The sequence below is a fragment of the Nicotiana sylvestris genome, chromosome 10, assembly GCF_000393655.2.
Source record: "Nicotiana sylvestris chromosome 10, ASM39365v2, whole genome shotgun sequence".
In the NCBI taxonomy this organism is placed as follows: Eukaryota; Viridiplantae; Streptophyta; class Magnoliopsida; order Solanales; family Solanaceae; genus Nicotiana; species Nicotiana sylvestris.
Genome location: NC_091066.1, coordinates 117,188,476 through 117,201,435, shown reverse-complemented (window position 1 = coordinate 117,201,435; position 12,960 = coordinate 117,188,476). Strand labels below are relative to the sequence as shown.

At 43.4% G+C, this 12,960-nt stretch overlaps 1 protein-coding gene across 1 annotated transcript; it reads left to right on the top strand.

Moving 5' to 3' along the window:
* The first annotated feature begins 6,282 nt into the window (after positions 1-6,282).
* LOC138879851 (uncharacterized) lies at positions 6,283-7,990 on the top strand. Its single transcript, XM_070159490.1, has 3 exons — positions 6,283-6,702; positions 6,790-6,980; positions 7,129-7,990. Exons 1-3 carry the CDS (start codon positions 6,283-6,285, stop codon positions 7,988-7,990), a joined length of 1,473 nt encoding a protein of 490 aa, XP_070015591.1.
* The last annotated feature ends 4,970 nt before the right edge of the window (positions 7,991-12,960 follow it).

The window sequence follows — 12,960 nt, the reverse complement described above, 5'->3', positions numbered from 1 at the left end:
AGTTGACTCAATAGTGGAATAGTTAAATGGTTGCCTGCATTTCGTCATTCGTAGTGTAATAGCCTGTTAGTTCACTGGGGGTATATAATATGGATTTAATTAAGAAATGAGTCCAAATTGGTGGTCTGTCAATCCAAGGGATCGATCCCCAGACCTCCGCAAGCTCAACTGCTATGGGCCATTCCAGGCCCAACGCCTGCATTCACAAGAGTCTTCGTCCCAATTGTGCTGGGCCCTTTGAGGCCCAAGGCCGGTTGTCCGTTCCTTCTGTTTTGGATATTTGGATCCGGGTTTGAATTCGAAGCCCGAGTTTGGATAATAATCAATTAGGATTTTCTTTTTCTTTTAGAGACAAAACCAAAAATAGAAAATTGTAGTCACTTTTTAGGTTGGCCTTTTAACAAAAATGATGAGACGAGCCTCGCCGAATAAAACTACAAATGCGGGGCCCTCAATAAGTGGTTGTTAAAATAGTTAGAATTCGGGAGGGCCGTTTAGTGAATTTCATGGCCTTCCCCAAAATAATATTGCGTTAAACTCTTTAGACGCGATTTGATTAAAATTTACTTCCTTAAACTCGGGTGTGCATTGATGCGACCCAAATCCAAGTCTCGACGAGGTCAAAATGTGTTGACTACCATGGGTGCATTGATTGCGACGTGGTTCGAAGCGCGTTTTCACGACGTCGCAATTCCTTTAAAATAAACGATGATAAAAAGCGGTTTACGAATAAAAGGCACATAAGCTAGCATGTATTAAAATCAGATAAAATCAAATGCAATAGTTAAGCGACCGTGCTAGAACCACGAAACTCGGGAATGCCTAATACCTTCTCCCGGGTTAACAGAATTCCTTACTCGGATTTCTGGTTCGCAGACTGTAACAGAGTCATAGTTTTCCTCGGTTCGGAATCAAAACTGGTGACTTGGGATACCTTTAATTTCCCAGGTGGCGACTCTGAATAATTAATAATTAAATCTTGTTCCAATTGTCCTTTAAGTGGAAAAACTCCCTTATATTTATGCCCTTACGGGGTATAGGTAAAAAAGGAGTGTGACAGCTCTGGCGATTATGCTGGGATCGAACCCAGAATCTCTGGTTCAGGGTTTAAGAATTCGAGCTTAGAATAATTGTTGTATTTGGTTATATCTGATTTTCCTACATATTTTGTGCTGAATGTGCTAAGTGTTACCGCTTTAGTATTATCTGAACTGTATATAAACTGTGCCGACACCCTTCTCTTTTCACCTCCGGGGATGTGCTTACTGGTTGAGACTCCCTATTCTGTTAGTGTCATACCCTGAAATTAAAAAGAGGCTCGGATAAGTTGCAAAGCCGGACGATCTCGCGGGTCCCCGGTACGCTTCCCCCTCCTCGACTCAAGTTGTCCGCTCGAGTGCACTGTTTAGAACACATACCCAGGTTTTGAACCTAGAGTAACTTGACTTCATGCCGGATCCCTAGTAGGAGCGCTTAATTGCATCATGTTGCATTTGACTTAGGGGACTCAACATAGGGGTTGGGTCCATCTAGGGATAACAACCTGAAATGAAAAGACCATCCTGATGCATCCTACTTGTTCTATACATACATTTGTTTCGAACTGGCATGTTGACCGGCTTTTGAATCTCGGGAATGTTGGAAAATTGAGAAAAAGAGGAAAAGAGAAAAGGAGAGAAATAACAGTTAGGGGGTTAATTGATTATTTTAGAAAAACCAATGACCAAATACTGTCGAAACTCTGCCGAAATTTTGAGAAAATGGAAAAAGGAAAATGTTTTATTTTTAATAGTTTGTTTTACTAAAAAGCAAAGGAAAAATAGAAAAAGAGTCTTTTATTTTTGGAAAGTTGTTTGTTGAAATGAGTCAAATAAAAGTTTTTGCTTAAATCATCTTAATAAATGTGCAGGATGAGCACGATGCAAAACGAACCTTTCTCAATAATGACTAAAATCCCTTGCGAGTTGCGACTATGGTGGAACGATTTAGGCAAAGAAGGACAAGACGAAATCAAAAAATATCTGAAAGGTCTTACGTGTCTGCTGGAAATCAAACCTCGGGGTGATATTATAAGAGCGTTGGTCACTTGCTGGGACCCAGCGCACAATGTCTTCCACTTCCCAGATTTTGAGCTCACCCCAACTCTGCAGGAAATAGCCGGGTACATCGGAAATGCTGAGGTTTCGTTAAGAGGAAAATATCTGGTTGCTCCAAGAGCCATCACGATTCATCAGTTTTTAGATTCATTGAAGATACCCAGGACGGTCCATAATCCAGATTTGACAAAAGGTTTCTGCACTCTGCGCTTCATATACGACAGGTACGCCCACGTGGGAGGGTTTAACAAGCCGGACATCAAGCTATGCAGTAAAAATAACCGTCGAAAGTGGGATGCGCACAGATGGGTGGCTTTCATGATAACCTTTTTGGGCCTCCTGGTGTTCCCAAGGAAAGACGAGAATATTGATATAAAAATAGTCGGGGTCGTCAGTACCTTGCTTGCTCAAACTAAAAGCACTCTTGCGCCTATTATCGTGTCTGACATTTTCCGAGCTCTCACTGCCTGCAAAGCCGGAGACAACTTTTTTGAGGGGTGTAACTTGTTGCTACAAATGTGGATGACCGAGCATCTATGCTACCGTTCCCCGCTCTTGAGTTATGGTTCATCTGACAAGACATGTATATGAGAGTTTTACACAAGGATTGACGGGGTTAGTTTGCCTGAAGGAGTAACAGCATGGATATCATACTTTCGTACTCTCACAGACAGTTAGATACAGTGGACGTTGGGATGGTTGCCTGTTGAAGAAACCATATACATGCCAGCAGCTAGGTCGCATTTTCTTTTGATGGGCCTTAAGAGCATCCAGCCTTATGCTCCATGTCGGGTTTTGAGACAACTCGGGAGAAGCCAAACCGTGCCACGTGAGGAAGATCTTAGTGTTCAAGTAATTGAGATTAGCCCTGACGGACAGTTTCCCGAAGCAAAAGTCCGCGAGATTTGGAATGAATGTCAATATCTACAAGTAGATACTTGTGTGCAGAATCGGGCCAAAGGAGAAATGCGCCGGAATACCTTACATGGTACAAAAGAGAACTTGAGCATCAGAGGCCAGCTAAAAGACCCCACATCCAGGATTTCACTGAATAATCACAAGAACAATGGGGTTGACTAGCAAAAGAAGAAGGCTATCAGGCCGAAATCAGCAAGCTGAAACAACAGATCGGAGCTCTGAAATTTGAGAACAGTGTGCAAGTTGCTGCTGATTAGGGAGAAAAGAACAGGTTGACCCAAGAAAACGAGGCGCTTAGGGCCCAAGTCCAACAAATGAGGTTAGCTGCCAATAAACAACAAAGGAGCCGGTCGGACGAGCAGTTGATAAAGGGGATGAAAAGGGAAATTGGTGAGTGCTGGGATGAACTGAAAAAATTCGAAGGCACCATAGCGGAACTCCGGGCACAATGGGTAAAAAGAACGGAAGAACGCACCCATTACATGCAACAATTAAAGAAGGATTATGAAAAGACCATCGGTAGTCTGAAAAGGGAAGTGGTCACCCTTGAGGATAAAGCAGTTAAGCAAGCTAAAGCTTTTGAGACTGAAAGTGGACACTGCTATGACTTACTGGCCCAAATGGAAGTAGAAATACAGCAGCTGCAGGATCAGCATCTTCAGGATTCTCATCTGTTGGAGGCTCGCAATAATCAAGTAAGGCGATTGCTTATAGAAAAGGGTCGAACAAGAGATAGGATTGAGACCATTGCCCACGCCATCCTCAGGAGATGTCGGGCGTGTGAAGACATGACCCGCACTACCTTCTTTTCGGAAGTAATAATTTATGTCAAGCGAACCATGTATGAGCTGGAGCAACTTGAAAGGGATTTGGCACCTAAGCCCGCGGCGAGGCCGAACGATGCCCCGCGGGCACCCACTTTTGAAGCACTAATGTATTCATAGATCGAGTCTGTATTTTCCATTCTAGAGTTTGTTGTTTGTCAGTCTGTTTTCTTTTTGCGTCCAAGTATGCTAGTATGTTCAGAGTTTGTATTTGAGTTTAGTTGGAGTCCGTAATTTTCCATTTCAAAATGTTTAGTTTGTAATAGAATGTTGTGGTAATGAAAATCTGAAAATTCCCAAAAAATGTGTTTCTTTTATTTTTGCACTTATTTTTACGAACTACGCTGGTCTGATTCGTGCGGGGTCACGATACGTAGGCAATCTCCATAGGATTCGACCGTAACCAAATTAAGAGGGAAAGAAAGAAGAAAAACAAAAGGGGTGGGAAAAGAATAAGAAAAGAAAAGAGCGGAAAAACAAGAATGCGGAAAGAAAAGATGAAAGAGAGAAAAGGGAAGAGAAAACAAAAGAAAAGAGAAAGCTTATAGTTGGAACTAAGGAAATGCCGGGATGACGCATGCGGTTGAATAAATGCATAATAAAAATGGCTAACTGTATAGGTGCATTCATGCTCAATGTGCGGTTATCCAATCTGTTGAAGCCTAATCGCTAACGGAATTGTTGTCTAAATGTGTGAGTCCAGGCAGGTGGTTAGTTGTTTGGCATTCTGGCAACTCATCCATACAACACCCGGTCTAAAGATAAAGTGAACATGACTGGCCCGGAATCTGATACGAGTATTGTTGACCCATCGAAAGAAGTAGAAGAAATGGACGTTCATGCAATGAGGGAGGAAATGTATAAGTTGAAATAGCAGATGGCTGAAATATACCAGGCATGGGTGAAAGGGCATCCACCGCCAGGTTATCCCACTAACCCCGCTTATATCCCACCATTGGCTCAGCCTCAGGAGCCACCCACTGTGAATTCATCTCCAGTATTTCCCTTCTACCAACAATGCCAAGGCACCACTTCTCATACATCACAGGCTCTTCCATCCAAACAAGTCTCATACCCTCCTCCACCAGTTACTCCCGTTTTTGTGGCACCTCCGCCTTCTACCCTACACCGATCTCCTAGTAAACCTCTGTTCCAAACGCACGACAACCAGTACTACCCCCCTGAGCCTACTTTCAAAATACCAGAACCCTACTCTTATACCCCTCATCTTGATCTCACGGCAGGCACCGAGAAGCCGCCAAAAACCCTGAGCAGGAGGAGATGATCAGAAAGGTCAAAAGCCTGGAGCAATCATTCCGAGACATGAGGGGGTTAGGGGGCCAGGTAAGTGTGGACTATAAAGATTTATGTCTGTTCCCAGATGTTCAGTTACCGGTCGGGTTCAAGATGCCTAAGTTTAATTTGTACGATGGGCATGGCGACCCAGTAGCACATTTAAGGGGATTCTGTAGCAAGATGAGAGGAGCAGGAGGGAGAGATGAATTGCTGATGGCATATTTCAGCCAAAGTTTGAGCGGATCGGCGTTGGAATGGTACACTAGACAAGACCATAGCAAGTGGTACACTTGGGACAACTTGGCCCAGGCCTTCGCCTGTCAGTTTCAATACAATCTCGAAATCATCCCAGATCGACTGTCATTGACAAAGATCGAGAAGAAGCCCGGTGAGAGCTTTCGAGAATATGAGTTCCGTTGGAGAGAGGAAGCGACAAGGGTTGACCCCCCGATGAAAGAGAGTGAAATGGTTGACTATTTCTTGCAGGCTTTGGAGCCCACTTATTTTTGTCATTTGGTGTCGGCAGTGGGGAAGTCCTTTAATGAAGTTGTGAAAATGGGAGACATGGTTGAAGAGGGACTCAAATCCAATAAGATCATGAGTTATTCAGCAATCAAAGCAACCACCCAAGCCATTCAAAACGGCACTGGGGGTGTGCTTGGGAAGAAGAAGAAAGAAGAGGTTGCAAATGTCGAATCCGGTTATGGTCCAGGTCTGGAAGCCCTTCACCATATTACAACCAACCCAGACCCCACCACCCAAACTACTCGTATACCCCATATGGCCCTCCTCAACACTATTATCCACCATCAGAGCCACACTTTTCCGTCCATCATGCCCAAACTTATACCCAGCCTCCGGCTCACGCGCAATGGCGTGCGCCGGCTACCCAAAACACATACCCAGCTCCACAAAACACATATCCACACCCGAGGGCTTATAGGCCAGGAACCGGCTTTCGCCCGAACCAAACTTTTATAAATGAGAAAGTTCAGAACAAAAGAACCTTTACTCCATTGGGAGAGTCTTATACCACTCTCTTCCATAGATTGAAACAGCTTGGAATGTTGACACCAGTCGAGCCCAAAACGCCAAATCTCCTTCCAAGAAACCTGGACCATTCGGTCAGCTGTGAGTATTGTTCAGGGATGCCGGGGCACGATACTGAGAAATGCTGGAGATTGAAGAACGCGATGCAGGAACTTATTGATAATCGCCGTATTGAAGTACAGGCTCCGGAGGCGCCAAACATTAATCAAAACCCGTTGCCGGCGCATCATGAGGCCAACATGATTGAACTGCTATATAAGGGAGCAGAGCCTAAAAAGCCCTCACAGACGGTCATGATGATCCGTTCTATTGAAGCCAAGGAGGAGGAAAATGTAGTTAGGGTAAAGCCAACAGCTCAGCCAAAATGGGGGAATGACAAGCCAGTGGTGGTAATAGGGAAAGGGTCATCCGTCGTCACAAAGAAGCCAGAGCCAGCCGAGTTAGTGGTACCAGGGGCATCATCTGCACCCGTGGCTATTGTGAAAGGGGCCTACATAGAACCAGTTGTCATAAAGCCTGTAGTCCAATTACCCGTGGTTGATAGCAAAGCCGTGCCCTGGAAATATGAAAAGGTAGTGGTGACATACAAAGGAAAGGAAATTTAGGAAGAGAGTTGTGAGGCGCAAGGATTAACTCGGTCAGGACGTTGTTTTGCTCTTGAAGAGTTGAGAAAGGCCAGAGTTACTAAAGACAATCCATTACTAGTCAAGAAGGCTGTGACGGAGGAAGAAGCGAAAGAGTTTTTGAAAAAGATGAAAGTACAAGATTATTCCATTGTTGAACAACTGAGAAAAATGTCAGCCCAGATCTCGTTGTTGTCATTACTGATCCATTCAGATGAACATCGTCGAGCTTTGATGAAGATATTGAATGAAGCTCATGCCCGAAAAAATTTCAGTAAACCACCTGGAGACGATTACCAACAAAATCTTTGAGGTAAATAGGGTGATATTTTCTGACGATGAATTGCCCGTGGAGGGCACAGAACATAATAAAGCTCTCTACTTGACGGTCAAGTGTGAAGATTCAGTGGTTACTCGGGTGTTGATCGATAATGGGTCTAGTGCCAATATTTGTCCATTGTCTACACTGAACAAGTTGAGGATTGATGATGATAGAATCCACAAAAATAGTGTTTGCATTCGAGGGTTCGACGGAGGCGGAACAGACACAGTGGGGGATATTATATTTGAATTGACTATTGGCCCGATCGAGTTCACTATGGAATTTCAGGTGCTGGACATTGCAGTATCCTACAAAATTTTGTTGGGTCGACCATGGATCCACGCGACCAAAGCAGTGCCTTCCACGTTGCATCAAATGGTCAAGTTCGAGTGGGACAGACAAGAGGTCGTGCTACACGGGGAAGACCACACATGCACTGTAAGTGATGCCATCGTGCCCTTTATAGATACTGATGATGATAAGGGACCGTGGGTTTATCAGGTCTTCGACACAATCACGGTGGATAAGGTGCCGAAGGGTAAAAGCATTCCACGTCCCAGGGTAGCATCCGCGACTGCCATGGTAGTGTCAGAAATGCTAAGTAATGGGTTTGTGCTAGGGAAAGGTCTGGGGGCTGAGCTTCAAGGTGTTGTTCAACCTGTTTCTTTGCCCAAGAATTTGGATACCTTCGGGTTGAGATTCAAGCCAACAACGACAGATGTTAGAAGGGCTCATAAATTGAAAAAGAAAGCTTGGGTTCTTTCCAAACCGATTCCATGCCTGTCCAGGTCCTTCGTCAGGCCGGATGTCAGAAAGCAGTTATTGGCAAAAGTGTCAGGTTCACTGATTGGGGCAGAGTAGAACTTGGATAAGGTGTTCGAGAGGGTATTTGCCGAAGTGAACATGGTTGAGGCCGGTGAAGGGTCCAGCAAAGCAGATATACAGTACATCGGACCACACGCTAAAGTCAACAATTGGGAAGCTATTCCTCTTCCAATTCAGACGGAGCCGTGGTAGTGGGTGTTGTTTCCTTTTGTTCATCTGGATTATTCCAGGGTTTGTAATTCAGTTTCTATGTTCCGTCCGTTAGGATGAGTTAAAACCCTGTGATCTTTACATTCAATGAAATGCAATTTTTCTCCTTTCTTTAGTCCTAATTTTGTTTTCATTTTTCTTTTCTTTTTGTACAGTTCTTGTTATGCTGATATCAATGACATGACATGCATGAGGAATCTTTGGCCCAGTTTTAAAAGCCAGTCTAACTCAGAAATAATAATACAAGAAATCGAATGTGATGATGAGGTGGAGTGTGACGATGACGAGGCCTATGAGGAAATTAGTAAAGAATTAAGTCACTTTGAAGAAAAACCCAAACCTAACCTAAATGACACAGAAGCAGTTAATCTAGGGGACCAAGACAATATTCGCGAAACTAAAATAAGTGTTTATCTGGAGCCACAACTCAAGGAGGAGATAATTAAAGTATTGTTCGAATACAAGGATGTTTTTGCATGGTCGTATGATGATATGCCGGGTCTAAGTACCGATTTAGTGGTTCACAAACTGCCCACTGATCCGGCACTCCCACCTGGCAAGCAGAAGCTGAGAAAGTTTAAAACGAACATAAGTGTAAAGATCAAAGAAGAGATTACCAAGCAATTTGATGCAAAGGTCATTTGGGTTACGCGGTATCCTGCCTAGTTAGATAATGTTGTGCCGGTGCCAAAGAAAGACGGCAAAACCAGGGTGTGTGTCGATTATCGAGATCTTAACAAGGCAAGTCCAAAAGACAATTTCCCACTGCCGAACATCCATATATTAATTGATAAATGTGCCAAACATGAGATTGGTGCTTTTGTGGATTGTTACGCGGGTTATCATCAGATTCTAATGGACGAGGAAGACGCGGAAAAGACGACATTCATCACCCTGTGGGGAACATATTGTTATCGGGTCATGCCGTTTGGTTTGAAAAATGCTGGGGCAACTTATATGAGGGCAATGACAACAATATTTCATGATATGATACACAAGGAAATCGAGGTGTACGTGGATGATGTAATCGTGAAGTCTAGGCAGCAGTCTGACCATGTCAGAGATTTGAGAAAGTTTTTTCAAAGGCTTCGCAGGTACAATCTTAAGCTCAATCTTGCAAAATGTGCTTTTGGAGTACCATCTAGGAAGTTGTTGGGATTTATAGTCAGCCGTCGGGGTATTGAACTAGGCCCGTCGAAGATCAAAGCTATTCAGGAATTGATGTCTCCAAGAAACAAAACTGAGGTGATGAGTTTGTTGGGAAGATTGAATTATATCAGTAGGTTCAGTGCTCAGCTCACAACAATTTGTGAGCCGATTTTCAAGCTGTTAAAGAAAGATGCTGCAGTTAAATGGACTGATGAATGTCAGGAGGCTTTTGATAAGATAAAGGGGTATTTGTCGAACCCACCCGTGTTGGTCCCACCAGAACCGGGGAGGCCTTTGATTCTATATCTGACGGTTTTGGATAATTCATTTGGTTGTGTACTGGGGCAGCATGATGTTACAGGTAGGAAAGAGCAGGCTATCTATTACCTCAGCAAGAAGTTAACATCTTACAAGGTTAAGTATACTCATCTGGAGAGGACATGTTGCGCCCTAACTTGGGGGGCACAGAAGTTGAAACATTATTTGTCATCCTACACTACTTACCTCATATCCCGCTTGGACCCATTGAAGTATATTTTTCAGAAGCCTATGCCCACAGAGAGGCTTGCAAAATGGCAGATCTTGCTTACGGAGTTCGACATTATCTATGTGACACGGACTGCAATGAAAGCACATGCGCTGGCAGATCATTTGGCAGAGAATCCAGTTGACCATAATTATGAGCCGTTGAAAACTTACTTCCCTGATGAGGAGGTGATGCATATTGATGAGTTGGAACAAGTTGAGAAGCCAGGATGGAGACTTTTCTTTGATGGGGCCGCAAACATGAAAGGTGTGGGAATAGGAGCAGTACTTATTTCTGAAACAGGTCAGCACTACCCTGTTACGGCTCAGCTTCATTTTTTATTGTATGAACAACATGGCAGAATATGAGGCATGTATCTTGGGGTTGAGATTAGCTGTAGACATGGGTGTCCAGGAAGTCTTGGTCATGGGTGACTCGGACCTACTGGTACACCAAATTCAAGGAAAATGGGAAACACGGGACTTAAAGCTTATACCGTACCGACAATGTTTGCATGAGCTTCGTCAGCAGTTTTAGTCAATAGAATTTAAGCACATTCCAAGGATTCATAATGAAGTGGCCGATGTGTTGGCTACTCTAGCATCGATGTTACATCATCCGGATAAGGCTTACGTGGACCCTTTGCAGATTCAGGTCCGCGATCAGCACGCTTATTGTAATGTGGTGGAAGAGGAACTTGACGGTGAGCCATGGTTTCATGACATCAAGGAATATGTCAGGATAGGTGCGTATCCGATACATGCCACATGTGATCAGAAATGAACAATTCGACGGTTGGCAAGCGGGTTTTTCCTCAGTGGAGGAGTGTTGTACAAAAGAACTCCAGACTTCGGGTTTTTGAGGTGCATGGATGCGAGGAAGGCCACATCTATCATGACTGAGGTTCATTCGGGAGTCTGTGGACCGCATATGAGCAGATATGTTTTGGCAAAGAAGATCCTACGGGCAGGCTATTATTGGCTTACTATGGAGCGAGATTGTATCAATTTCGTACGTAAGTGTCATCAGTGCCAAGTGCATGGAGACTTGATTCATTCTCCACCATTAGAACTACATACGATGTCCGCACCATGGCCTTTCGTTATCTAGGGCATGGATGTTATTGGGCCAATTGATCCAGCAACGTCAAATGGGCACAGGTTTATTCTGGTAGCTATAGATTATTTTACCAAATGGGTGGAAGCTAAGACGTTCAAGTCTGTGACAAAGAAAGCTATGGTAGATTTTGTGCATTCGAACATTATTTGTCGGTTTGGGATACCGAAAGTGATTATCACAGACAATGGGGCTAATCTTAATAGTCATCTGATGAAGGACACATGTGAGCAGTTCAAGATTACTCATCGTCATTCTACTCCCTAACGCCCTAAGGCAAATGGTGCGGTTGAGGCAGCCAATAAGAATATAAAGAAAATACTCCAGAAAATGGTAGAAGGATCTAGACAGTGGCATGAAAAGCTGCCTTTTGCATTGTTGGGATAACGCACCACCGTTCGGACCTCGGTAGGGGCAACTCCTTACTCTTTGGTATATGGCACAGAAGTAGTAATACCCGCAGAAGTGGAAATCCCGTCTCTCTGAATCATTGTAGAGGCTGAGATCGATGATGATGAATGGGTGAAAAGCCGCCTGGAGCAGTTGAGTTTGATTGACGAAAAGAGATTGACATCCGTGTGTCATGGTTAGCTGTACCAGCAAAGAATGGCAAGAGCATACAACAAGAAAGTGCGTCCAAGGAAGTTTGAGGTGGGACAATTAGTATTGAGACGTATTTTGCCTCATTGGGCCAAAGCAAAAGGAAAGTTCGCCCCGAACTGGCAGGGGCCATTTGTCGTAACCAGAGTATTGTCTAATGGTGCATTATATCTGACAGATATGAAAGGAAAATGTGTAGAAATGACCATCAATTCCGATGCGGTCAAGAGATACTATGTATGATTTCTTTATTTTGATTGTACTTGTTTGTATTTGGCATATTTTAAAGATTGAAATGATGAAGGCATTTTGTTCTGCTATCTAAACACTTGTACCCCTTGTCACCCCTTTGAGCCTTATTTATTCTCTTTCATATCCCTCTTTCAGAATCAATGGCACCATTAAGAAACGCGAGTGCAGAAGAAAAGAAGATGAAAAGAAAAGTAAAACCAAAAAGAAAAAAAAACTAAAAGAAAAAAGGGGAAGAAGGAAGAAAAGAAGGAAAAGAAAAAAAGAGGAAAATTGAAGGTGAAAAGAAGAAAGAAACGAAAGGGAAAAGAAAAGAAAATGAAGAAAAGAAAAGAAAACAACAATGTAGTCTCTATGACGCGAACTACGTTTGACTTGATCTCGAAAGGGTACGTAGGCAGCCTCTCTGAGGTTCAGTCATAGCAGAATAAAACCCAAAAGTCCCCAAGCAAAGAAACTGGGGCAGAGGTCGTGGTTGTTGTAAGAAATCTGATTTCGAAAGTTGTAATTTTAACCCATTTTGAAATTATTTTGAGCCTTTCATACCTTTTCTTTGTAACCCCGTCCAACGCCCACATTACAGTCCAAAGAAAGACCTTCTGATCAGTTTTTGAGGAATGTCAAGTTGAGCAGGTAAAAGTAATTTATGACAGGGGCAACACTCTGGTTCAAGCAAGGAAAAACAAAGTAAAATAAATATATGAGAGAGTCTTATTGGTGAAAACCTTCACAGGCACCATAAGGCGACGAAAGCTGAGAGAAAAATAAATGAGAGAGTCTTATTGGTGGAAACCTCGCGGGCAACTTGAGGCGGAAGTGAGTTGAGAAATGGTTAATTGAGAAGGTCTGTCGGGGAAAACTGTTTCGAGGCACCACAGGATGAACAAGGTTAAGGTTTGGGCAAAGTAACCAAGTGATGGGAATTCTGGGGCAATAAAGTATGGCAACTGGAAGCTGGTTAGTTGGACAGGTCGGGCCGATTAGTCCAAAATGCATGTCATGATCATTGGTGCCAGTTGTTCCGATCAGATAAGTTTCTTTTCTTTTTCCTTTTTACATTCATTTGGTTTTGGGTTTTTCTTATCCTTAACTCATTAAATCATTGCATTTCATTCTCTTTTGGGGGGTTTTGTCTGTCTAAGATGTTCCAATGTTA